General features: G+C 40.4%; 1 protein-coding gene across 2 annotated transcripts; it reads left to right on the forward strand.

Moving 5' to 3' along the window:
* Nucleotides 1-1528: 1528 nt before the first annotated feature.
* chico lies at nucleotides 1529-18103 on the forward strand. Of its 2 annotated transcripts, none has more exons than XM_062987624.1 (7): nucleotides 1529-2116; nucleotides 10741-10838; nucleotides 12434-12497; nucleotides 14445-14489; nucleotides 15252-15314; nucleotides 16960-17034; nucleotides 17424-18103. In XM_062987624.1, exons 1-7 carry the CDS (start codon nucleotides 2090-2092, stop codon nucleotides 17661-17663), a joined length of 612 nt encoding a protein of 203 aa, XP_062843694.1. In that variant the 5' UTR covers nucleotides 1529-2089; the 3' UTR covers nucleotides 17664-18103. The 2 variants fall into 2 exon arrangements, with proteins under 2 accessions (XP_062843694.1, XP_062843695.1); XM_062987625.1 differs by having other exon boundaries at nucleotides 17427-18103.
* Nucleotides 18104-23735: the final 5632 nt, after the last annotated feature.

A 23735-nucleotide genomic window follows, 5' to 3' on the forward strand; every position in this document is an offset into this window, starting at 1 on the left:
TAATCAGCCACATAAGAGCGAACATCACCCTGCACAGTAACCTTGTTTGGAGTGGTGACAAGCACATCGGTACTGGATTCAAGAGCTGTAAAATGGCCTTTATTATTTAATAAATCACACTTTTTGAAATCGGATGGAATAATCTGGATGGGCAAATACAAGAAAAAGAACGTTTGCTAAACTGTATGAGCCATGATTTACCAGCTGGGGGCAGCACAAGAACGGCTAATACTGAGAAACCCCACAGAACATAAACACAGAAAACCCAAACGCTAATCATAATTTATCTGTTTAAACAGGCTTCATTTAATCCATTCACTGCTAAACAAATGACTTCTATTAACAGAATACACAAACATGCCAAAGTATGTGGACACTGGTCAGTAATTAAGTTTCGAGACGAAACGAGACGAAAGAAACTCGAAAGTTTTCATACTTCAAATGTGGTGAAGTAAAAATAAATGTTGACGGAAACGTAAAAAGTAAAAACTTACGTTACTTTACATTACGCACTGCCTGTTTTCAACTTTTATGTAACCCACCTCTATTCAATTCTGATAAAAACACACCTGTTTTCAATTTTATCTAACCCACCTCTATTTGTAACCCACCTGTTTTCATAACCTACCTCTATTTATAACCCACCTGTTTTCATAACCTACCTCTTTTTTATACCCTGCCTCTTTTTGTAACCTACCTGTATTCATAACCCACCTGTTTTAATAACCTACCTCTACTTACAACCCACTTCTTTTCGTAACCCACCTGTTTGCATAACCTACCTCTTTTCCGTCGAAAGTACACATTCAGTACTTTTGAAACATTATAAAATGCACAAATGTAAAACAAATGAAGTACAAATATAATGCAATCTTTACATTTTAATACGAATAAACATGTCACATAGGCATATAGAATAACTTGGTTTGGTGACTTTTTTTTTTAACCAAATTTTTCAGGTTATTCAGCTATACTTGAGGAGAGGTTTTTAACTCTAGTGGCTACAAAGTGAACCACAATAACAGATTTCACAACTATAGTATTATAAAAATGCTAGTTATTTAGCAAGTTAGCCTGTCATGTTTTCATTGTGAGATTGTTTTGCAGTGAAAAGCTCTTGTCTTGGGGGCACGAAGCAAGAAGGTCCTGGGTTCGATTCGCAGGTGGGGCAGGCTGGGTCCTTTCTGTGTGGGTTTCTACCAAGAGCTCCGGTTTGCTCCCACAGTCCAAAGACATGCAAGTGAGGTGAATTGGAGATACAAATTTGTCCATGACTGTGTTTGTCATTAAACTGATGAGTAATTAATGTTTCTGTTATGAATGTAACCAAAGTGTGTAAAACATGACGTTAAAATCCTAATAAATAAATAATAGCAAATAATAATAATAATAATAATAATAAGTAAATAAGAACTAAATGAGTTTGTGCGTCTTTAACAGCAGTGACTCATGGGGGGTTTGTGGGCGTGGTTTGTGGTAGTAGGCGGGGCCACAGACGGTGCACAAGGCGACACTTCCGCACACTGTAATCTAATCTGTTTGACATTAGACTGGGCCTCGGTGCAGCGTTCAGTCCTTAAATTCGTCAAACAGCGACTTTTAAACACACACGGTGCTTTACCGGATCAATCCGGATCCACACACGCGGCTGAACACGGGATCGGATCTGACATTCAGCCCGGAGGATCCGACAAAAGGCGCAACTTTTATTTTCCGTTCAGGGTTTCGCTTTGATGTTCGGTGTGTTTACCTGCCGCTATTGTGCCGCTATTGTGCCGCTATTGTGCACTGTTACCGTGTCTGATCTGCGCTGAAATATCAGACTGCGGTTCCGCTGCTGTGTGATTGTGTTAGATTGTTAAAGGAAGATGTTTTAGCTGAAGTTGGTGCTGCTAGGTCCTGGTTAGCTGTGCAGATTAAACACATACTCATTCATATCGTGTATCTCGGCTTCTTTTCATCATCACGCCTCGATCAAGAAGAGATCGGAACTAAATCGTCGACATTTCATCCGATCCTGTTTTTAAACAAAGGCTTTTACTTTAGTTTTTCCTCTGGTGAAGAAGGCACAACCCCCTACACAACTGACATGATGTTTCCACAAACCAGGCACTCGGTAAGTCCAGCCATTGTAACATGGATCACATGTATTATATTAATATTAGCAGGATGTGTGTGTGTTACACACTAGGGCAAGCCGTAGCCTAGTGGTTAAGGTACAGGACTAGTAATCCAAAGGTTGCTGGTTCAAGCCCCACCACTGCTAGGTTGCTGCTGTTGGGCCCTTGAGCAAGGCCCTTAACCCTCGGTTGCTCATACTGTAACTGTAATGTAAGTCGCTTTGGATAAAGGCGTCTGCTAAATGGCGTAAATGTAAATGTGTGTGTATTGTTGTGCTCTGATCTATTGTAAGTGAATATGACATAACAGGTGTGCACATGGAGTCTATTGATGGATTGCATTGATGGGTTTCATTGATTTTCTATAAGACATCCTTCATTTAGTTAGCTGTATTGTTTAGATTTGATCCTAAAATGTAAAAAAAAAAAGCACTATAGTTTAGATAATCTGCAGCTATATTATAGGTGACTGCAAGCTAAACATGCTTAATAACATGTTAGTATTGTGTTGTTACATAAAATGCACTTAATATTGTTATGCAATGTATTAATCCAAACATCCGGAGCTTGGATATTGATGCAGAACAAATATTATTATAATTATTATCATAAGGGTGGCACGGTGGCTCGGTGTGGAGTTTGCATGTTCTCTCCCCATGTCTGTGTGGGTTTCCTCCGGTAGCTCCGGTTTCCTCCCACAGGCCAAAGACGTCCAAGTGAGGTGAATTGGAAACACTAAATTGTCCATGACTGTGTTTGATAAATAAATAAATTACTATTATCAATATTTTCCCGGTACTACGAACCTTAACAAAATGAAGAAAAAACATGTGTGTATTTGGAATTAAAGGTGCATTGAGTAATGCTTTGGCTCTCGCAACAATATCAGAAGATGCTGGCTATTTAGCAAAGGAGTCTCATGTTTTCCTTTGTGAACAGTAAAGACTGTGGTAGTGGTGCTCCAAAGGATTCTTTGTGGCCTGTCTGTAGCATGACTAGCATTGTATCATTAACATGAATCATCTTCAGTCTGAATCAACCCAGATCCAGATGAATCAAAGTAACAGATCATTTGTATAGACATACTAATTCTGCATTAGTTTAATTACATCATTATTTAACTGTGTATTTAACTGTGTACATGTTTTTACTACTGTAAGGCTTTAAACAAAGCTGCTCACTGTTACTAAAGCAATGCTACAGAGACTGAGATATAACTGATCAGCCAATCCTGTTGTCCTAGATCATCTTATTAAGTAATCTATATGTGTTATAGATTTCTGTTTTGCAAATTTCTGATTATTATTGCAATGATCTTTTAATCCCTTTTTTATGTGAGCATCCTCTGATGATGGGTCACAGACTAGACCACAGACTAGGTAAAGTCTGATAATAGACTGCACTGGCGTTGTAGTGTAGTTTTGTCATTATATCCCTCAGACACCAGATATTTAGGTAACACCTCGGAGAATGTAAATCAACTGTCAGTTTTCTATAAACAACACCAGAGTGAAAAATGAAATGAAATGAAAGTCTAAGTAACTGTGAGCTTTTAACACATGCTTTTAAATGTGCTCCCACTTGCACCTTTAAAAATTCCAAAACTACAGATATTTAAATAAGGGTAGGGTCCTGGGGGGAAGGGGTGGGGCAAATTTGATCACATTAACACACTAAACCTCTATGGGCCAACCTAGACCTGTTTGGTTTAAGGGATTAAAACTCACTCATGATTTAATCACTGTTGCAGTGTCATGGTAGTAGTGTAGGTAGTGGTAGCCCAGTGGTTAAGGTACTAGTAATCAGAAGGTTGCCGGTTCAAGCCCCACCTCTGCCAGGTTGCAACTGTTGGGCCCTTGAGCAAGGCCCATAACCATTAATTGCTTAGATTGAATACTATCACAGTACTGTAGGCCGCTTTGGATAAAAGCGTCTGCTAAATGCAGAAAATGTAAATGTATGTGTCACACAGCAACATAGTCTCTGGGAACATAGGTTTGATTCTTGCCTCTGCTCACTGTGTAAATTTCCTCCACATAGCTGCTTAAAATTGCTTGACTGACTGATCAAGGGATTTCCCTGCAACAGCTTTGTGCCTTTGTGTAAAAAAAAAAAGAATGAATAATGATGCTGCACAATAAGAATTACCATAATAAGGAGTCGCAGTAACTGAAACAATTTCCCTCACACCTAATAATAAACATCATAAGACAATATGCTATTTTTTTTATATAAAGACCCAGAGTCTGAGGTTGGTGGTGGTCCATCATAGCTTATTTCGTTTTGTTTTGGAGGAACAAAGGTGCCATTTAAAGTGGACTCCAAAGGTCAAGTGTAGTTCCCATTTTTTTAACTAAGCTTTGCATGTTTCTTTTCAGTGAATGAGTCTCACCGTCTCGCAGCACTGTGTTCCTTAATGAGTCCCCTGATTTCGGTTTGGTCGTGCTGATCCCACTTGTGATCCTCAGCTCGCAACACAAACAGAGCTTTGTGTCCAAACACAGGGTCGTTAAAAGGACTCTTAATTAATGGTGGAATTGGTCAGGGCTGCACCTGCATGTAAGGTACGTTTTAGCCCACCCAAGCAATCCTGTTGGATTCGGTTTGCATTTTAAATTTGTTCCTGCATTCATTGAAGGATTTTCTTTTCTAGTAATAAATTCACCTTCTGGATTCTTGCGAATATAGATCATTGAACTACTACTTTATAAAGAAAAATCCACATTTAATCTGCCCAGCTTGATGGTTTTATATTTACATTGTTATCTATTCATTTAGCTTTTACTCAAAGTGTAAAAAGTTGGAATGTCATTTACACTTACTGTAAGGTCTTGATCATATCAGAACAGGAGTGTCCAGTCTTATCTACAAGGGGCCGGGTTGGCTGCAGCCAAGCACAACCACACCTGATTCCACCTGAAAAGTTAGTTTTGGTTTACAAACATCTGATCTCAGTTGTAGAAGGTAAATCTCCTGCCTGTAGCCATGCTGGCCCTTTGTGGATAAGATTTGACTAAAATGAAACCCCTGTACTAGAGACTTGAACACTAGAAGTAACCGTAGTCGGACAGAGACTGGGAGATTGTAGCTATTGTGGCTACGTTTATAATTACTTAATATAATTTAACATATTAAAATGAACTTGAGATGGCGCAGTGGTAAAAACACACGCTGGCGCACCAGAGCCGGGATTTCGAATACGTTGACTTGTTTCGAATTGGCCTGTTGTTCATATAGGGGTGGGGTATTAAGCCAGATAGGGACTCCTTGTAACTGATGCACTACGACCTCTACTGGCTGATTGATGGCGGCTGCACAGGGACAGCGAACGAGAGCGGATCAGGGTGTGTCTCTCCGTACACAAGGCTGATTCGCATATATGCACTGTGGGTGACAAAAAGCATATGGCTGCTGCCCACGTGTCGGAGGGGGCGTGGGTTAGCTTCGTTCTCCTCAAATCAGAGTAGGATCGGCATTAGTGGAGAGGAAGCGTGACGCAATTGGGCAATAGGACGCGCTAAAAAGTCGGGAGAAAAAGAGGAGAAAATAAATGCAGAAACAAAATGAACTTGGGGGTCAACGTAGGAGTCCTACGTGTGCACATTTACATTTATTGGAAATTTTTTGGCCATCTGCCTCGCCTATTAAGTCAAATCAATGCAGTCATACAAGTCAAACTGGTAATGTTGTAATATAAGTTGTAACCACAAGACTTTCAGTCATTAATCACCTTAACACCAAAAACATGTGATCACAGGCTTTGAATACGTTTAAAATTGGGTCTTTGACTGGACTCTTGGATGCCAATCATGACAGGAAAGTCTGTTACAGCCAAAGCAGCTAATACCGTTTATTACCACAAATGCTTTCCATAAGACAAACTCTACCTCCTGGCCATCTATCTCAAACAGTCCCCACAATTTCCAATTAAACCACAAGTTTCTCTTTCGGGTTTTCAATCCAGGATTAGGACGCACGGCTAGAAACGCAATTCATCCCTGAATTTCCGAGACTTGGCTTGCTCTGTAGGAAAGAGACGGATTGAATGTGGATTCAGTTTGGCCGTCTCACTCCGCAGGTTAGCCAAGGTTCTTCTAAGGCTGATGGCTAAATTGTTAAGCTTTAAGAAGGCTATTGAAAAACCCAGGAGGATTTGGTGTTCCTGTTTTCTGCCTGAGCGTGCTCGGGGTTGTTTTTTTGTGTAGACTGGTGATACAAAAGAGATCAGCCTTAGGTGCTTCACATTTGTAAAGCCACCAGGACCGACTGTGTCATGGCTTTTGCTCCTTGTGGACTGTGGGTTAAAATATACGTTCCCTGATAAGCTAAACTGTTGCATTGACTTCCATTAAGGGGTTTGAACCCAGATGTTAAAAGGAACTCCCTCGAGGCTTTATGGTTACATGTGTTAACTAAGATTAGTTGTATGAGTGAAGAATCACAGCGACACACAGATAGATAGATAGATAGATAGATAGATAGATAGATAGATAGATAGATAGATAGAGAGATAGATAGATAGATAGATAGATAGATAGATAGATAGATAGATAGATAGATAGATAGATAGACAGATAGATAAATAGATAGATACATGTGCTCTCCTAACACAGACCAAAGGAGTCAACCTGGGCAGTTATGGTCCTTGTTCTTTGAATTTTGGTTATCCAATGTTAAGAGACTGCTCTACTTTCCAGTCTGCACCGTGTCTGTACTGTGTCTACACTGTTATACAGTGAGTCGGAAGTTTAATAACTTGTTACAGCTTTACTCTGCTTTGTAGGTATTAATTAGCTGCTTGTTGGCAGCTTTGATAAGTCTGAGATTTGGGTAAGTGTGTAAGTGTGTGTCGCTCTGTGATAAATTGGTGTCGAGGTGTATTCCTACCCTGCAAACTATGTTAATGGTAGCACTGGATTCACTGTGACCCTGATCCGGAGGAAGTGTAAGTTCTGAATCTCTAAATAATAAATGCATTGGCCATAATGTACCTGGAAACCGTTTATAAAGGGTAGCTGTAGTGTACAGGTGCTGCTGTTGGAAGGGGAAGATATAAAAATAAAAATCTGGCTTCCGCTTGCACACACACACGCACACACACACACACACACACACACACACACACACACACTTATTCCCCCCAGCTGTGTTCCTCTATCATTCCTGCTCAAAATGTACGGCAAGGCGCTTTCACTCGCTGTTTAGCTTTCCAGACATGTACAAGGCACGACACACACTCATACTAACCCCCTACCCCCAACCCACACGCAGACACGCACACACACAGCACACACACTCTCAGAGCTATGAGCCCAGCCTGTGTGTGTGTGTCTGTGTTTCTTGTAGGGGGAGGGATGAGGACAGTGCCAGAGGACATTATTAAGGCTGGTTGAATTAACACCGCCGCCCTCCGACCACACTACAATACCCCCGGCCGTGTGGGGAGGTTAATCCCCTGTGGTCTCCATCAGCACTAAACAAACACACACACGCACACACACACATATGCATCCACCTACACACACACACACACACACACACACACACACACTCCTAGTCACATTTGGAAACATGCAGGCCTCCCCTTTTTGCTTACTCTCTTACTTTCCTAAGGTCTGAACCCATCAGGGTTTTGAATGTGAAAATGCTGGCAAACTGATGCTTATATTAATGAGATCCTGTTGCAGTACAACGCTGTGAAAAATACTTTTTTTGCATAGTTAGTTTGGTTAGCAAAAGGAAACCGTGGTAGACACTTTATTGGTAGATGCTATTCACTTTGCAGAGGCCTTGCAGAAGCTTACATTTACATTTACCGGATGTATACAATGCAAGCACATACGTGTTGATTGCCTTGCTCAAGAGCCCAACAGTGGCCACCTGGCATTGGAGGGGCTTGACCCAGCAACCTTCAGATTACTAGCCCAGTACCTTAACCGCTGAGCTACCTCAGCCTGAGAAGGGATTCCCATATCACACACAGTATCTCACTTTCTCTTATTATGGGTGCCACTGGCAACAGGTTCGAGTTCTACTCCATACACACCACTGCTGACCTTTGTTTATGGACCCAACTCACACACACGCACACACACACATCAGTACACACCATACAAGTGATAATTGCATGAAAATCAGTCATCCTGTCAAAGCATGCCGGGCGTCAGCGCGCGCACACACACACGCTTATGCACACAGCATAAAGAGTAATTACTCACACATTTCAATCTTTTTGTGAAAGTGTGCCACACGTCCTCACACATACACACATTCTGAACACACATACATAGACGTGTGTGTGTGTACAGTGATGTTAAAGTTAAAAGCCCCATTTTTATTGGTGTTATTATTGCATATTTGTCGTACTAAATGATTTTAGATTCAGATAAACACCATATAAACCAGGAAAGGAAAGTTCTGGGGAAATCATATTGTGAACCCAGTATCGTGAATCGTATTTCATCGTGGGTAGAGTGTATCATTACGTCCCTAATATATAACCTTTAAAATGTTTAGCTGTCAGTTTTTATTCAGTGTTTATTATCTATGATATGATGAAGCACAACACACCCACACTGTTACCCCTTCACTGCTATGTCTGACTGTTAGTATTATGTTATTACTACAGTATAAATGCTCTATTTGCTTTTTGGTTGAATTAATGAAATTCTGAGTTTCAATTTGATTGTCTATTGCGTAAAATAAGGTGTTTTATGTCAAACACTGATGTTTCTTTTGATTAGCAGTGGTTTGGTCTTTTTACCCTCATATGAACCTTTATTTGCCCAGTGTTGTATTTTATTAGCTGGCTTACCAGTAAAAATAGGTAAAAACTAGTTGGATTATCAGGGACAGTTACAGTTTTACAAAGGTTATATGATACATGCATTGGATAATTTACTTTAATTTACCATAAATAAAATATATATTATTTCCCTTTGTGTTGTATCATGTTATCATGTTTATTATGATATGCAATAAAAAGGGGGCAATTACTTATTTATTTATTTGTGTGTGTGTGTGTGTGTGTGTGTGTGTGTGTGTGTGTGTGTGTGTGTGGGGTTGGTACACAGTGTAACAGCAGATGTCTGGGTCACAAAGGCTAAAGTTCCTCATTAGCATCTGAACAGAGCCTTCAGGAAACCAGCTCTCTCTCTCTCTCTCTCTCTCTCTCTCTCTCTCTCTCTCTCTCTCACACTCACTCACACACACACTTTGTGCAGTGTGTGTGTAGGTCACAGGTGATGCCAATGATTTGCTGCCGCTCTAATTGATTTCTAATGTCAACACCCCAAAGCTCCTCCTCCAATAGGATTACATCTGATATTGAACCTAGAGCCGCGAAATAGGCTTAACATTCGACTTAGTTTATTTGGGCATCTTTCAAAGCACTGATGCCTTATGTGCTTCTTTTCTTATTGGTACTATTTTCCCCTTTCACTTCTGTACACTTGAGATTTTTTTCTAATGCTACAGTGAGTGAGCAGTTTATGCTTTGCAAAAAAAATATTTAAACACGTTTCATGAATTCTTCCTAAATTCAAACTAAACTGGCAGGAAGGTCAAATTTTGTCAATTTCTTTGAACTGATAAGTGACAGTTGTTGGGCGACGGGTAACTGGTAACCAGCAAACGTGTAGCAATTTGTTAAAATATAAGACATACCACTGATCTTTATATCAATACGTATTTATACTTGCGTAATATAGAACGTGTCAGTAATGTAGAGTAGTAATATGAACATAAACACTGAGAGCAGAAACACTTCAGCGTTACACAAAGATGCTGACTGATCTTAAACCTAAAATAATAAGCAGGGTTTTAATTTTATTCCGGGACACAATGTAAAATATCTTAATATACCCACCGTTTCAGATTTATATGCAGTCTGACTTCATAATGACACAAAACATCTTCACTGTTTCTGTTTCCGTTTCAAAAGCAGCTGTAAACAAAGGGCACTGAGGACGGGTGACATTTCATCCCTAAACCATCTAAACCTGTGATTTAATAAGGTTCAAATCTGATGGTTAGGAAGGTCATGAAACGCACTTTATTTTGATCACTTTAACAGTCCAATATTCTGTTCAAAAAAGACTGTCTGCACCATAGGGTGCACCTTTAAAATTTGTCTTATATTTGTGTCTTATATGAATATTACAGATCCCCCTCTGTACCTAACTCTTATCAGGTATTGTGAGTTTGAGGTATCTGCCCAGATACTAAATATAGTAAGATTATAGAAACTACTGTAGAAAATATAGTAAAATTTACTCATCCGATCTTAATATTTCTCTTTTGCTTAGTGGTCCAGGTTTTGTGTTCTTTACACCAACGTATTATTTCCCATTGACCTTTCATACACAAGATTTCCAAATGGCTTGCCTTCCATGAATTCCAGCTCTGTGGTGCTTGTGTACAGTTATTATGGGACGATTTGTCTTGTTTCCTTTTACCCTGTGACTTTTTACTGTCTTTAAACATTAAATAAGGTTTTAGTTTTCAAAATGATCCTCCTGCAGTTCAAGCACCCACTATACACTGGCACGTTACATATCAGAATGCTGATTGTTTGGCCTGATGTCAGTTTGTCTGAACTGTTTTGTTTTTCTTTTTCCAGGCTGCTTCTCAGTCGGCACAACCATTGAAGTTCACCACGACCGACTCCTGCGACCGCATCAAAGATGAGTTCCAGTTCCTCCAAGCCCAGTATCACAGGTACGCCCACAGAATTCAGTGCGTGCAGGTGTGTGTGCGCACACGAGTGTGTATAGCTGTGCTGTTTGGACACCTGAGACTCAGGGAATGTGGGTCATACTGGAGAAAAAAAGCTTCCTTTTCCATTCCTCTGTCTCTTTGTTCGTCCAAGAAAGTGACAGCTGAGGAGCGGTCGAGGGGGTGTTTGAGCTGACCACTGCTCAGCCCTGATGTATGATTGAAATGATGAAAGCAGAGAGGAAGAGACAGATGGGTGAATGGAAGGATGGATGGAGGGAGGGAAGGATAGAAGGATGAGCTGATTGATATGTTGAGCTGTGATGTGTTGTAACAACACTGAGGCATGTCAAAGACGTTTGTCCTTGAAATGTGTCAGAATGCATTTCTTGCTACGGCTCTTATTAATCGAAGTTACGTTCACTCAAGACTTCTGATTGGAAGGCATGTTTATATGCTTTTATTTTGACACTGGAGACTATACTCTAACCCACAACTGCTGAAACTTAATTCTCGATTTTAAGTGTCAATGGTACCACTGACCTGACTGGGCGTTTAACACACACTTGACTAGACTGTGCCTGTGGGAGGTGGATTCCCATTCTTGCTGCTGCAATAGCCATTCATAATTTGTGGTTGAAGCATTGGCATGATTTACATTTACATCTTCGGCGTTTAGCAGACGCTTTTATCCAAAGTGACTAACAATACTAAGCAACTGAGGGTTAAGGGCCTTGCTCAGGACGATGGTAGGGCTTGAACCGGCAACCTTAATGCAATACTAATCTATTACCTTAACAGCTACCATTGCATTAATGGTAGAAGAATATAAAGACTCTAGTGTCGTCCTTTGTATGTAATGAGCTCCAAAAAGAACCCCCCCCCACACACACACCCTTCCCCAGCCAAAACATTAGGACTACCCCTAAAATGCGTATTCTGTAACAGCTGTGCATGTCACAGGCAGGGACCTGTCTGATTTTGGGCTGATGGTAGTACACGCTCATAGCACAGCAGATATGAGCAGCATAAAGACCTGAGTGACTTTGATATGGGTCAAATCATTATGTCCAGACAAGTGGGTTGAAGTATCTCTGAACATCAAAAGTTGCAGGCAAATGCAGTCTGTGATTAGCTACAGCTTTACTACATTTGACGTTAATTCCAGACTCATTTTGATCACATGGCCACATCAAAGTGCACCAACCTTCTTACGTCTAACCTTCAGTGTCTGTACAGTCTGTTACATCCTCCTCTTCCAGCCTTATTGGTCTTGATCAGTATGAAACAGTTACATTCCAGTGTCAGTCAAATCAGGTTGTGATGATTTAAAGCTCTCGAGAAAAAAGGGGATTAGAGGAATTGAAGACAATGGGGTGAAAGAACTGGAAGTGAATCAGTGTGTGAATGTGCAAGGCACCAGCCATTCTCAAACACTTCAGCTGAATGTAAATATTTTAGCTGATACATATACGAATACAGATGCTGATTGCCATTCAGAGATAAGATACGTTTTACTAAATGCACTCACTCTTTCCTTTCATGTCTGTGTTTGTGTCTGTGTTTGGTGTGTGTTCATGTATTTATTCCGGCACCAGTCTGAAACTGGAGTGTGATAAGCTGGCTACAGAGAAATCCGAGATGCAGCGTCACTACATCATGGTGAGTTGTTTCACAATAAAATTTTGACAGGGTGTCTGGGCCAAAAGTCGTACTTTGTCTGAATGGCATTTAGCAGGCGCTTTTATCCTTTTATTGTGACTGTGTGCAGTCTAAGCAGTAGAGGGTTAAAGACCTTGCTCAAGAGCCTAACAGTGGTAATCTGGCAGATGTGGGGCTTGAACCTGCAACCTTGAGCTACCACTGTCCCATATTATGCATTACTAAAGTTTTTACCTACTTCAGTTACTTTTGAGGCTATTAATAATTGTAATCTAATGGTTAGATTTTTCTGAGACCCATCGATGTCATATGTCGGCACAGGTTTCTGTCTTTTCTTTGTATCATGCATGGTGTTTGCAGCAATAATGTACATAAGTTGTGTAGTTAATGAAGAATGATCTGACACTGTAGAGTCCATCAGAAGATTTTTATCAGATTGATACTGGTGTTAACAGCTCATCATTACATTAAGAAGCATTAGTAATGGTTCTTTTCATCACTGTTCATGGCACCGTGGCTTGGTGGGTAGCAGTTTCACCTCACAGCAAAAAGATCCTGGGTTCTGTTCCCAGGTTTCTGTGTGGACTTTCTGTGTCTTTGTGGGTTTCCTCCGATTTCCCCCACAGTACAAAGACGTGCAAGTCAGGTGAATTGGAGATACAAAAGTGTCCATGACTGTGTTTGAAATAAAAAAAGACTTGAACTGATGAATCTTGTGTAACCAGTAACCTTTCCTGTTACAATTGTAACCAAAATGTGTAAAACATTTGATTACATTCAAATCCCAATATAATATAAATAATTACAGTTCTGGTATTTTATTTCCCTCCCCCCTTAAACAGTAGATTTCGCTAACCTTCATGTTCCTGTATTGTGTCTAATTGTAAGCCTGAAATTCTAAAGAATTTCACTGAAACATTTTATCGATTAGCTTTAAAAGTGCAGTCAAAACAGCGTACACACTCATCGACCCGCTTCTAACCACACAATAAGGGTAGGTATTATGGTAGCAAAACATCAGCATAACAGCTGTGTCTCAGGGGATCATATAAGCTGTTTTGGTTTTAAATTCATGTTTTGCCTTGGAGCCAAAATGCTTGGCTTGTTTCCACAGTGGGGGGCAGAAGCGGTGTGCCCTTTGTTCAAGCTCCATCAGTATAAATCTGGCCTTTCCCAGTTAGATTCTTATGTGTATGGTTCAGGGCTGTATTTAACAGAAACGAATTCAGGATGTTTTAAGAATCCAGTTATAATAATCCAGAGCAGAGATTTGGTGTGTGTGTGTGTGTGTGTGTGTGTAGGATCTGGTAGCCTGTCATCACATGCCAAACTGAAGACTAAATATTTCCGTATTTGTGAAATATAAAACGTCGACATGCAGTGACAGGCTGCTGCTTCCTGTTCGCACATATAACAACATATCATTTAATAGCATCAGTGAATGCAGTCTTTAGTTTTTTTTTTACCATGTTAGGTCAAACTGATTGGGTTCATTAAAGCCACAAAGATGAATGAGCCATGTTTGTCACCATACAAGGAAAATGACCAAAAAAACCCAGTTTTGTTCAGACTTTGGCAATACCTTAGCAATCCGAGTCAAATTTAGAAGTGTGTGTGTTGTGTGTCTGTGTGTGTGTGTGTGTGTGTGTGTGTGTGTGTGTGTGTGTGTGTGTGTGTGTGTGTGTGTGTGTGTGTTGTGTGTGTGTGTGTTGTGTGTGTGTGGTGTGTGTGTGTGGTGTGTGTGTGTGGTGTGTGTGTGTGTGTGTGTGTGTGTGTGAGATACCGGGATCAGTGTACGACGCTGTGTTTATGCATTTTAATTGGATTATTTGTCACACACAATTACCAACAGCCCGTCAGATTTCTGCCCAGTAAAGGATAGCACATATCGGCTGTGTTCCAAATGCAGCCTGTTTGATGCCACCTGCTTTGTGTCTGTTTCTGCAGTATTACGAGATGTCTTATGGACTCAACATAGAAATGCACAAACAGGTGAGTGATCAGACGTGTCTGCTCTGTGTCTGTATGTCTGCATTCTCTCGGTTAGTGAATATAATATGAAGTTTGCTTGCTGAGTATGTACAAAGTGCAATTCCAGAAATGATGAAAAACAAATCTGTGATTTTAAATGAATTAATTTTGATGTGTATTTAACTTGTGATATACATTATCTGCTTTATTGTATACACAGATATTTAGGGATAGTTACACATAACATGTAAGAAGCAAAACGTTGCTAATAGTGTGAGATACAACTGCATTTGTATACTGTCTAAACCTTTTTGGAATTAGTTTGTACATGACCATACACTATATGGTTAAACATATGTGGGCACTTGACCATGAGATTGTTGGAAAACCCATTCTACACCAAGTACATTAATACTTAGCACACTCATCTGGAAAGGTTATTTCACCAATGATTTTGAGTGTGTCTGTGGGAAGTTTAATTCATTCCCAATTCATTCCAAAAGAGCTTAATGGGTTGAGGTCAGGGCTTTGTGCAGGACACTAGAGTTCCTTGTCTAATCATGCCTTCCAAACTGTTAACATAAAGCTGTAAGCATATGTTTTATTTAATATTATTGGTTCTGTACACTTGATAGGGATGTGTGTGTGGTTGAATTGTGTCCACATACTTTTGACCATATAGTGTAAATTGATGTATTTGTGGGTACATTATACTCAATTATGGAAGGATTATTAATGGCATGTGGAGAAGAATTTATGCAGTATTTTGTTTTCCATTCTCAGGCTGAGATTGTAAAGAGGATGAATGCTATTTGTGCTCAGGTGCTGCCGTACCTGTCCCAAGAGGTAACAAATCAAAACACATTTCACCTAGGGATTGTATTTTCATATGTTTTGTCTCCAACGTTCCTCACTGAAAAGTGGTAACAGCTGTGCTGGTATGCAATATACAGGGGTTGGACAAAATAACTGAAACACCTGTCATTTTAGTGTGGTAGGTTTCATGGCTAAATTGGACCAGTCTGGTGGCCAATCTTCATTAATTGCACATTGCACCAGTAAGAGCAGAGTGTGAAGGTTCAATTAGCAGGGTAAGAGCACAGTTTTGCTCAAAATATTGCAATGCACACAACATTATGGGTGACATACCAGAGTTCAAAAGAGGACAAATTGTTGGTGCACGTCTTGCTGGCGCATCTGTGACCAAGACAGCAAGTCTTTGTGATGTATCAAGAGCCACGGTATCCAGGGTAATGTCAGCATACCACCAAGAAGGACAAACCACATCCAACAGGATTAACTGTGGACGCAAGAGGAAGCTGTCTGAAAGGGATGTTCGGGTGCTAACCCGGATTGTATCCAAAAAACATAAAACCACGGCTGCCCAAATCACGGCAGAATTAAATGTGCACCTCAACTCTCCTGTTTCCACCAGAACTGTCCGTCGGGAGCTCCACAGGGTCGATATACACGGCCGGGCTGCTATAGCCAAACCTTTGGTCACTCGTGCCAATGCCAAACGTCGGTTTCAATGGTGCAAGGAGCGCAAATCTTGGGCTGTGGACAATGTGAAACATGTATTGTTCTCTGATGAGTCCACCTTTACTGTTTTCCCCACATCCGGGAGAGTTACGGTGTGGAGAAGCCCCAAAGAAGCGTACCACCCAGACTGTTGCATGCCCAGAGTGAAGCATGGGGGTGGATCAGTGATGGTTTGGGCTGCCATATCATGGCATTCCCTCGGCCCAATACTTGTGCTAGATGGGCGCGTCACTGCCAAGGACTACCGAACCATTCTGGAGAACCATGTGCATCCAATGGCGGTGCCGTGTATCAGGATGACAATGCACCAATACACACAGCAAGACTGGTGAAAGATTGGTTTGATGAACATGAAAGTGAAGTTGAACATCTCCCATGGCCTGCACAGTCACCAGATCTAAATATTATTGAGCCACTTTGAGGTGTTTTGGAGAAGCGAGTCAGGAAACGTTTTCCTCCACCAGCATCACGTAGTGACCTGGCCACTATCCTGCAAGAAGAATGGCTTTAAATCCCTCTGACCACTGTGCAGGACTTGTATATGTCATTTCCAAGACGAATTGACGCTGTATTGGCCGCAAAAGGAGGCCCTACACCATACTAATAAATTATTGTGGTCTAAAACCAGGTGTTTCAGTTATTTTGTCCATAAGAATATAATCATCTAGGACAGGGGTCACCAAAAATATCGATACATCATTTGTGTTGCCTGGGTCACTGTAAAAATCACGGACAATATGTGGCTTTCCACTCTGAGAATCTCACAACATACAGATTTTAATTGGTGTCTTGTTGAGTGTTACTGCTGTTTCTGTTTGATAATGTTGATGCTGTCTGCTCATTTTTAAATATATGCTGTCTGCTGTGTGTGTTGTGTGTGTGTTGTGTGTGTGTTGTGTGTGTGTTGTGTGTGTGTGTTGTGTGTGTGTGTGTGTGTGTGTGTGTGTAGCACCAGCAGCAGGTCCTGGGAGCAATTGAGAGAGCCAAGCAGGTCACTCCACCAGAGATGAACTCAATCATTCGGGTAGGAAAAACAAGAGACTGTTGGCTGGCTAGTCAGCTGGAATCTTTAAAGAGAATCAATTCAGGAAGAGCCTTTGTAAAAGTTGCCTACACACCACTGGACTCAAGCACAGACCACACCCGTAGTATTTCTGTTTAACGCAGAAAACAAAGCCCTGAGTTATTATTTCTTATCCACCACCTGCTGAAGCATATATATTTTTGCTAGAAGTTTATGCATGATTGATTGCTCCGACTCTTGGCATAACGCTAGTCTTTGGTCTTAGACTTGTGTAGGTTTGACTTAAAGCACCTGTTGTCAGTGGGGGTAGCTGAAATAGCTGAACATTTTCCTCTTCGTGTACACACACTCACCCCCCTCCTGTAATGTGTTTGTTTTGTTTTACACAGCAGCAGCTCCAGGCTCATCAGCTTTCTCAGCTGCAGGGTTTGGCCCTGCCCATGGCTCCTCTGCCCTTGGGCCTGAATCCTCAGACCCTACCTTCCTCCTCTGCTGCTGCTCCAGGTCTCTTCTCTCTGTCCAGCATCCTGGCATCACACGCTCACCTGGCCAAGGAGGAGAAGAATGCCCGCGAAGCTGCCAGTTCCTCCGATGCGCACAGAGATGAAGATGGAGACAAATCTGACTAACTCTGCCAATGATAGGATTGTCGCTGGGAGAGGAGCTGGTATACAAAACAGAGAGCACAGAAAGACGATTAGAAAAATGCACAACATTTTAATCCTTGTTGAATCCTTTCCCGACACTAATCATTCCTTTAGAGTTTCCTTTTTGTGTTTGTTCTGTTGCTATAGCATTGAAATGATTTGTATTTTATTTTATTGACATTTAATTTCCTGGCCTGCTACACGACAGCTCTGTTTCTTTCTTCATGTTAGACAGCAGAGTTGGGCAGTAACTGAATAAGCTTTCAGTGTACCTATTCAAAATCTAAAAAATGATGTATTTGTATTCAGTCCGAGCTACATTTTGAAACGGCAGTATTCAGAATGCAGTTACTGTATCGTTTTTAAAAGAATAAGTTTTGAATACTGCGTGAATATATATTAAAAATGTATTAACATCACCACCCACTTTGCCTTTAGTCACAGTTTGTTTTATGTACTTTTAAAATGTGTTTTCCTCTTAGAATCTCATTTGATGTAAGATGATCATTGGTGTGTATCGATCTGAATATCAGCTCAGGATGGTTTTATGGGTAACGGTTACAAAACCTTCCCCAGATGTGCATCTGAGAACGTCCCAAAGGAACGATGGGAAAGCCTGGAGCTTTAATGTAGGAGGTTTTTAGCTGTCCATTGAACGAAGGGCAGGTAGTAAACATTTAGCAGTAAAGGAGGAGCACCTTTTGTGAAACCTTCTATTCGTTAATGTAAATAAAAGGCTTAATGTGGGTTATGCATTATTTTTATGCATGATTCATCATAACTGCTGTGTAATTGCACCGTTTTGGTGTATAGCACTGCATTTAGCTGTTTTTGTCATAATAAACCAAACACCATGTTTATATAAAGATTAACAGTTTAACATTATGTAAGTAATATTTTGTTTTTAAGTCACACTTTTTTAACATTGGGCTACATTAGGCTGCTTTAAGCCTGCGCTGTCTTGAGAGATGAGCCTCCATCTCTCCAGACCAGAAATACACCCCGTGTGTATTAAGAACATAAAATGATGTAACAAGCAGCAACACAACCCTGATATTCGCTGCAAGTTAATTGATTTAAAAATGAAGAACCTGCCTCCCCTAATATCAGGCTGTCTGGTTTTGACCAACAGAATTAGTTACTGTGGCTTATTTTACAAAAAAAATGTTTGTATCTGCTAATTGGAGGGATGGCGGTGGGGGTAACAACACTTCATGCATCAAACCTTTCTGTGTTTGGGGCTGTGTAGTCACAAGCCAGTCAAAGTGCCCATGCTAACCCCTCTCCACCGTAAGAAACGGCTACACTGGACATGAAGAAGGCAAAACTGGACACTGGAGTGACTAGATTAGATTAGATAAAGTTAGATTAATTAAGTTTCTTTTTTTATTTTAAAACATGGTCAACCAGGCACGTTTGTGTCATTTACTGTAAGGCAGTCGCCCTGGTACCAGATACCTCAGGTACATTTGGATGTTTAGTGGAGTTTATGTCCTGGAGCTGTTTTAACAGCATATTAGCCAGGTCATAATGTTTCGGTTCATGAGTGCATGCCAGATGAGTACACAACGATCAGTTGTTGCCAGTTTAGACAGCATTGAGTACACAGTTTGAGCCTTTAGACATGAGTTCTTCTGCGGTTGTCCTCCAACATCAAGTTCTCTTAAGGATGTTAATGTGCTTATGAAGGCCATGTTGTTTAAGACTGTGTTTACACAGTATGTACAATTCTTTATACTCATTAGCAAAAATTACATGGACATGACCTGTTAAAATCTCATCCGGGTTACTTAAACGTGGCTACATCTGGCAGAGCCTTTGTGTGTGGGTGAAGGTGTGAATTGTGGTAATTGCGACATCTGGTGTTCAAACAGCACAACTGCATTAAATGATAATATTGTGATTTCTGATAATCGCAGAGCTCCAGAATGCCCAGCCTTCACCTTTTCTCTTTGTGGTAAATCATGTCACTCTTTGTGATGCATCATCACTCCTGTGATAAACTGAAAGTTAAAGGTTCTGTCAGTAATTCTAAAGGACTGATACTTTCTTTAAAGCCTAAAAAAATCTAACTGAATTGAATGCCCATTTGCTAGCTAGTTCATGGGGCTAAATGTATTCAGTCTTTTTGTCTAAACCAGTTGGATGTTAGTGGTCCACATTAGATATCAAATTGGAGGCGGTTTAATAATCTAGCGAAACATTGCTGATATCTCAAGCTTGAATCCCAGGCGGTTGATAGCCACGTTGTCAGAACAGGCACAGTTTGCTGTTCCTATTGGAGGAAGAACGACAGGGCTTCATTACCACTGTACAATTGTGATCTTTGTTGTCTGAGTTGTTAAGGTGCCTGTGCTAATGATGGAATATTTGGAGGGGTGTTGAATAACGTCTCTCCATACAACATACAAGTCTCTGTGAGACCCTGTCAATGACCGGTGAAAATATGTGTGACAGAAATGCGGCCCGTGATAGTTTTAGTTCTCCTCAGCCAGTGCCGGGATGGTACAAGCGGGAAGAGATTATACTGGGAGAAAAAGAATGTGGCCAAATATCAAATCACATCCAGTTTCCCAATATTTGAATTTTCATCATGAAACACCGGTTATGTGAAGCTGTGGAAGTCAACGCAAGATATGAAAGACATGATGGTGAAAGACATGATGGTGCACAAACATGATCTTCATGAAAAAGTCATTAGAAGAAAATCATAGAAATCAATCATGTGTTGTATGCAAACAACTATACAAGCCAGAGGCATTTTAGAAAGATTGATAACAAAGGTAAAGGATCTAATGAAAAGAAAACGTTGTGCTTCTTTTCAGCTTTAACATAAGTTTACAGTTGGCAAACTGAAGCTTTCAGAATGACTGGCTCTGCATGTCTTTAAATTTTCTGGTACTGCTGGGTTTATAATAGTACTGTGTGATTACTGCTCTTTCACACGTACACATAATATATAACATAATAATTACACATAATACATAACATAATAACATAATAATATGATCTTGTTTAACAGGAATTTTCTTGTTGAACAGGTGGTGCATTTTAAGTGTACTGAGGACCTGGTTTCAATTCTTGTTTCTGGTTACTGTGTTTAGAGTTTGGCATGTTCTCCTGAGGCCCATGTGTCAGCAGTGTCATTCCTGTAATTTCTACAGTTGTTCAGCTGATTAATAATTTGACATTATCAATTTTAAAATAATTGATAAGATAATTGTTTCATAATCTCATTTTGTGATTCTTGCTGTGTGTGTCTGTTGTGTTTACAAAATCAACACGACAATTTTGCACCAAGGCAACGAATATGAGGGAAACCAAATGCCACCGGCCTTTAATTATTCATGAATGGGTTCCTGCAGGAAGGAAATATTTATGGTGCCTTGCAAATAAAAGCTTCAGTGTACCTTCAAATGCGTCTGTCATTTTTCACACAAACGCCGGCAGCAGACAGGGTCGTACTGAAAAGCCTACTGACCTTCAACAAGACGCTGTAACAGGACACCACCTTTGAGTTTCTGCTTGGCTGGAGTTGGCTGGCATGTGTGGTATAATAATATAAAGCAGAAATTGTGAGTTAGCTGGCTAACTTAAGGAATAACCCAGATCAGAAACAGAATTTTATATTTGAAGGATGAGTGATGCTGGAGCTTTGGGAAAAAGCCATAGAAAACTGGCTAACTGGTTTGAGCCTTGCATCTAGTCTGGTGAGGAGTTTTGCATGTTCTATCTTTGTTTGTTCATATGGTTTTACTTCAGATACTCTGGTTTCCTAACAGAGTACTACCAGAGTACTATTAGACTATCAACAAAATAATTCAGAATAAAATTTCCCCATTCATTTTTAATTTAATTCACAGTAGCCAGAGCTGAAGCTTGAAGCTTGGACCCTAGAGCTGTGCAGCACCAACAACACCTGCAATGGCAGGTCACGATTGGAAACATAGCAGCACAGGTAAGTTCTACAAAGTTGATCTGATAATTGACAGCATGTATAAATATCAATATATAAAAAAAAAACTCTTATAGTGGACATGAAAGGCCATGTGAGGCAACCAACAGAGATACAAAGAGGCCTAATAGTGGATGTGTGATTTGCACAGACATCAGTCACAAAGGTACAACATAAATAGAAATAACTGTCAAATGAAAAGTCAGAACTCACTGACAGAGACAGATGCTGGGGAACAGACCTTCAAGAATAGTTGCTTAATGAGCGCCTCTATGAGCCAGTCTCAATAAAACTAAATATTGTAAGCAAATTTTTACAAAGCTGGCATTCATAGCATGCTGCCACTGTAGGAGCTTTTGTATCAATCGTCAGAAATACATAGTTCAGTCTGAGGAGCACAGATCTGGACCCCAAGGCAAAGTAAGTTTTCTACATCTGGATAGATTTACATTTGAATTAAGTCTAGGAATGCCTTCAATCCACAACGTCTGCATCCAACTGTTTAGTACAGTGGGGGATCAATAATTTTGTGGGCAGCCATCTGGTAAAAAATCATTAAGTTCAATAAAAATAATAATAATGATGATGTTCACACATTGCAGGATAACAATACATACTTCTTAAAGTGGTTTTCTGAAAACTGGGGTGAAGTCAGTTGACTTTATGTCATAATCAATGACAAATTTTAGCATCATTGAACCATAATGTAGCTTTGAATAGCTTCAGGAATACAGTATGGCCAGAAGTATATGGACTATGACCTTGTGCATTAATATAGAGTCGTCGTCCACCCCCTTTTGTTACTTTCAACCCCTCCTTTATTTTTCTGAAAAAGTCTTCAACAAGATTTTGGAGTGTGTCTGTGGGAACATTTGTGAGGTCAGACATTAATGTTGAACGAGAGGGCCTGTTTTGCAATTGACGTTCCAGTTCTTTTCAAATGTGTTGAATTGTGTTTAGAGTTCTCTCTGCCTTTATGCTACTCAGTCTTATACACTATTTAGCAGTGGCCATATAATGTCTGAAGCCGTGCAGCATTTCCTTTTTGAAATAAATACAGTGTTACATGTTGGTCTTCTGTCCACCCACTTTATTAAAACCATTTCTGTGTGTTTTGTCATTGTTTTTTTCTATTCATGTTATTTTACTCTCTTCACTTGTAGATTTGCTCGTTTTCCTTATTACTCATCTGTAACAGTTGATGCAGTCGTTCTTTGTGACAATGACTGCATGATATTTCATTCTCCTCTCCGAGGCAGCGCTGCTGTCAGTGTCCTTCATTCTCTCATTCCTCAGCCTGTCACAGTCCTCCCATCCCCGTTGCCTCCTCCAGTCTGTCTGTTTGTCTGTTTTTTCCTCTTCTCCACTTGATTTTTTTTTTCTGTCTTCTATCCATCATTCGTTCGCTATCTAAGCCTCACCATGCTCTCCATCCCCACAGATTATCCTTATATATCACTTGTCACTTCATCAAACACACTGGTTCTTAAAAGACGTTAAGCACAGAGACTCAGTAATAGCAACTGATACACAGCTGATCTTCCCAAGCATCACATCAATATGTGCTAATTAAACATCTCATTCCCAAACCATGAGTCTCACAGCTGGCTGTGCCTGAGGGAGGGAGGTCCAGTGGGATTCATTGTCGCTGTGTAATTGCGCTCACTGCTGTCTGGTCGGGGTGCCTGGTGGTAGTGTAGTGTAATAGTGGTGGGGTATTTGTCTTGTTGTATGCTTATGGCTCTCTGTGAGATTTCGCCATTCTTGATTCTGAATTCATAAATGCAGAAAATGCATTTCCACTGGTCCAGAGTGTCCAGTGGTCACAGTGTGCTTAATGCCAATATAACCACTTGTACCTGGTGATCTCGGCACTCAACATGCTTCAGAACTTCAGTAGTTTTTAGTTTGTACTTTTGTAGTCACCTGACCATGAGCTTGTTAGACATCTCACTTTAAAACCATGATGATTTAGCTATATCAGTCTCCACTCTTCTTCAAAGACTTCACAAGATTTTAGAGTGTGGAAACTTGTACACTTGTTAGTCAGTAATCCAGTTAATTCCAAATATATTCTGTGGGGTTGAGATCAGTGCTCA

The sequence above is a fragment of the Trichomycterus rosablanca genome, chromosome 25 (genome assembly GCF_030014385.1).
Source record: "Trichomycterus rosablanca isolate fTriRos1 chromosome 25, fTriRos1.hap1, whole genome shotgun sequence".
In the NCBI taxonomy this organism is placed as follows: Eukaryota; Metazoa; Chordata; class Actinopteri; order Siluriformes; family Trichomycteridae; genus Trichomycterus; species Trichomycterus rosablanca.